The sequence below is a fragment of the Arachis hypogaea genome, chromosome 12 (assembly GCF_003086295.3).
Source record: "Arachis hypogaea cultivar Tifrunner chromosome 12, arahy.Tifrunner.gnm2.J5K5, whole genome shotgun sequence".
Classification (NCBI taxonomy): Eukaryota; Viridiplantae; Streptophyta; class Magnoliopsida; order Fabales; family Fabaceae; genus Arachis; species Arachis hypogaea.
The window spans coordinates 90,390,776-90,394,153 of NC_092047.1; the positions used below are offsets into that span (position 1 = coordinate 90,390,776).

The following is a 3,378-nucleotide window of genomic DNA, read 5'->3' on the forward strand; positions in this document are numbered from 1 at the left end:
CTACCAGAAGATCATCCAAATACTGTTAAACTAAAAGGATTCCATTACACCTAGGCTAAGAGACAATAATTGCTTTATCACACAATTTCAGTCATAAAACAATTCCAAAAATGAAGAACTACACCAAATGGGTTGTAGAGGGATTGCAGCATATCTTGGAGCATCCCCTACATAAAGAAAGTGTTGATGAAGGATCTTCTTCTGTATAACTATTTTCAGACAAACATATTTCAAAAATTAGCATCAGCCGGCACACACATATTTAAGCTTAGAAACAAGCTCTTCTGTTGTATAACTCTTTCTAGAGCCTTTTTAAAAAGGAAGTTAATCCTCCCAAATGATGAGAAAAGTACTTTTTTGTTGATAATATTTACCATATTAGAACTAACGTGTACAAAGGCACTCAGTCAAATGCCAATTTAGTCATTTCTTCGTGAAACCAAAAAGGTGTAAAACCAGTATATATAATATATATACGAATCCAGTACAACTTCATATCTTCATTTTAAAACCAAGTAACCAACCGCCAATGAAATATGTTATTTATTATTCCCATCCCATGCATGCAGCTAACTAACTAACAGCTTAAGCTATTGTATGAATTGTCTACAAATGAAAATAAGAAAATTTACAACAATGACAGAACACAGTAAGTGTTCCTTTAGCGAAACTTTTACTTTGCAATATTCATGCTTCTAGTCTTTCATTCATCAAAGATTTTCTCCAAACAAAACAAATGAAACATGCATACGTTGAAGATCATGATCAATGTGTAACAAAGGAAAATACGTGTAATCTGCCTTTGTTACTTGTGCCGAAGAGAAACTAATGCTACTTGTGCTATAACTAACAATGGCAACCACAGCAAAAGCAGCAAAACAGTCTTTCCACATTAGGTCACTATAACCAACTCATACCCAAAAACATGAGAACTTTGAGCAACCACGGAAAAAATATAAATAATAACAATTAACTAACAGCAAGCTATGCAAAAAGATTTATTATTTACTATTTTTATTTTCATCATGATGATATAATTATATTGCACATTGTGCAGACTAATCAACCATCCTTAGGAGCTAAATTCTTACAGTAGTGGAAAACAACTCTGCATGAAGAACAATGCACTAATTGCAAAGCTAGCCTCTTCCTGGGCACTCAAGTAAATGATCCTATAAGTCTATAACAAGATATAGTGACAAGGACAAAAAAATTTAACAGGCACTAAAAAAATCAAAAGACTAAAAAAATGAGATGAAACCTTCAGCTTCCTTCACTCATCTTGAGTCTCTTGGATGACCCAAAGACCCTCCCAATCGAATCAATGGTCCGCTGCCGCGACTCAAGGATCATCTCCATCCGCCTGTTCTCCATCTCCAACCTCCGCCTCTCAGTTTCCTTCACGATCCTCATCTTCAAATTCTCCATCCCAATGAACCTCTCAGTGAAGTCTTTTATCTCTGTACTCAAACCCGAAACCAAAGCCCTCTCATCCACCATTACCACTCCTCTCTCGTCACCACCACCACCACAATTACCATCGTCATCATCATCATCATCATCATCATCATCATCAAGATAATTAACATCATCATCATAGTCAGCATCATCAAATCTCCACAATCCTTTTGGAACACGATCCCTCAAAATCCCTCTACACTTGTTCATTGAGGGTTTCTTGCTAAGAAGATAATTAATACTCTTTGATTTTATATAGTTTTCCCTTTCTTCATTTTCCTCAATGAAATCATCGTCATTTTGATCGAAACTTCCGTAATTACCGTACTCGTCGTTGCCGCCCGTAGGCGCCATGGAGGTTATGGGCCGGGCGGAGATCGGCATTGGGCCACGCTCCAGCTCATCCATAAGGCCATAGTACTGCCACGTGGCACGGGCAGGGACGCGGGAAGTGGTGAGAAGATGTTGCTTCTTCTCGGCTCGGTGGCGCTGGCGGAGCTTCTCCATCTTGTGGCGACACTGGACGGCGGACTTGCAAGGATGGTTAAAGTCGTAGCCGCAGCGGGCGGCGACGACGACGGCGACCTCTTCCCACTGGTTGGCCCGGAGTGGGCCGCGCTTCAAGGCGTACCATTTCTCCTGGTACGCCCTGATCAGGTTAACGGTCTCCTGGTGAGTCCATGGAATCGGTTGGGGTTTCTTGGTGGGCGAAACGGCGTCGTTTGTGGTGTTTGTTGTTGTCGTTGTGGTTGTGGTAGCGATTATGGTGGTAATTGGAGCAATTAGTTTTGGAGATGAGGGTGTGGGTGTGGGTGTGGGTGAGGAGGCCATTGGTGATGTGAATTGTGTGTTAGGGTTGTGACTTATGAGTTATTTATGGTTGGTTAGGGTATTTGGCTGCGTGAGTTTGGGGTTGGGGTGGTTATGTTTGTTTGGTGTTGAGGTGTTATTATTACTAAGTGAATTGGGTGGGTGACTTTGGGGGTTGACATTTGGTGTTGTGGTGGTGGTGAATGGTGATGGTGGTGGTGGTTGTGACTTGTGAGCGTGGCGGGTGTGTTCGTGGGTTTTGGGACAGTGACAGGGCGTTGAGGGAGGGAGCATAGTGGGCTGTGTCACAGACAGTTAGTGCGCAGGCTGTGGCAGACTGGCAGTTGTGGGACGGTGATGGACCAGACTAGACTGCTCTCAGTTTTTACTTTTTAGTGTGTCTAGTTTGGGCCTTTGGGCTTCTACGTAACCGCTCCGGTTGCATTTTATAATAGAAAAAACACAATAACGACCAAAAACTAGACACCAAACACGCATCCTGTCCATAAAACATAAAAAGAAACGCATGGCATCTAAGTAATAAACAAAAACATGGTAATACACAAACAAAAAAAAAATGGCAGTTTATAGCTCGATAAGGTTTATATCCCAAAGAGAACATAAACACCCGAGAACTTTAAATGAGAATGGATCTTATTAAGGTGTTTACCAATATAGATAATCTTATTAAGGATCGTTCTATGATAAAGATGTAAATTCATATAATTCTTTTTAAATTTATTCTGGACACGTGCAGAGCTATCTTTTTTAGAGGAGTATCTCATTCAACGACTCAGTAGGAGTATTAGTTTGTGGAGCCAATTAGTGTTACAAAAATGTTTGATAACCAAAAAAAATCAGCCAAAAATAACTATAATTTGTCTTATTTAGTATTCATTAATTATTGCGATAATTAATTAATGCTAAATAAGGCAAGTTCTACTTAGTGTTATTACTATCCGTTAAGGTAATAACTACGTGGCCTTTTGTTTAGATTAGATATTCACAGGCTTTTTAATTGTGAAAAATTGAAATTAATTGTTTAAAAGTAGAAAAATGTTATTTGTTTTGGAGCAGAAAATAATAAAAATTTTCTTAGCCATTAAAATT

At 39.3% G+C, this 3,378-nt stretch overlaps 1 protein-coding gene across 1 annotated transcript; it reads right to left on the minus strand.

The window, feature by feature from the left end:
• Positions 1–985: 985 nt before the first annotated feature.
• Positions 986–2,650, minus strand: LOC112727695 (uncharacterized). Its single transcript, XM_025777560.3, has one exon. It carries the CDS (start codon positions 2,287–2,289, stop codon positions 1,264–1,266), a length of 1,026 nt encoding a protein of 341 aa, XP_025633345.1. The 5' UTR covers positions 2,290–2,650; the 3' UTR covers positions 986–1,263.
• Between the last annotated feature and the right edge of the window lie 728 nt (positions 2,651–3,378).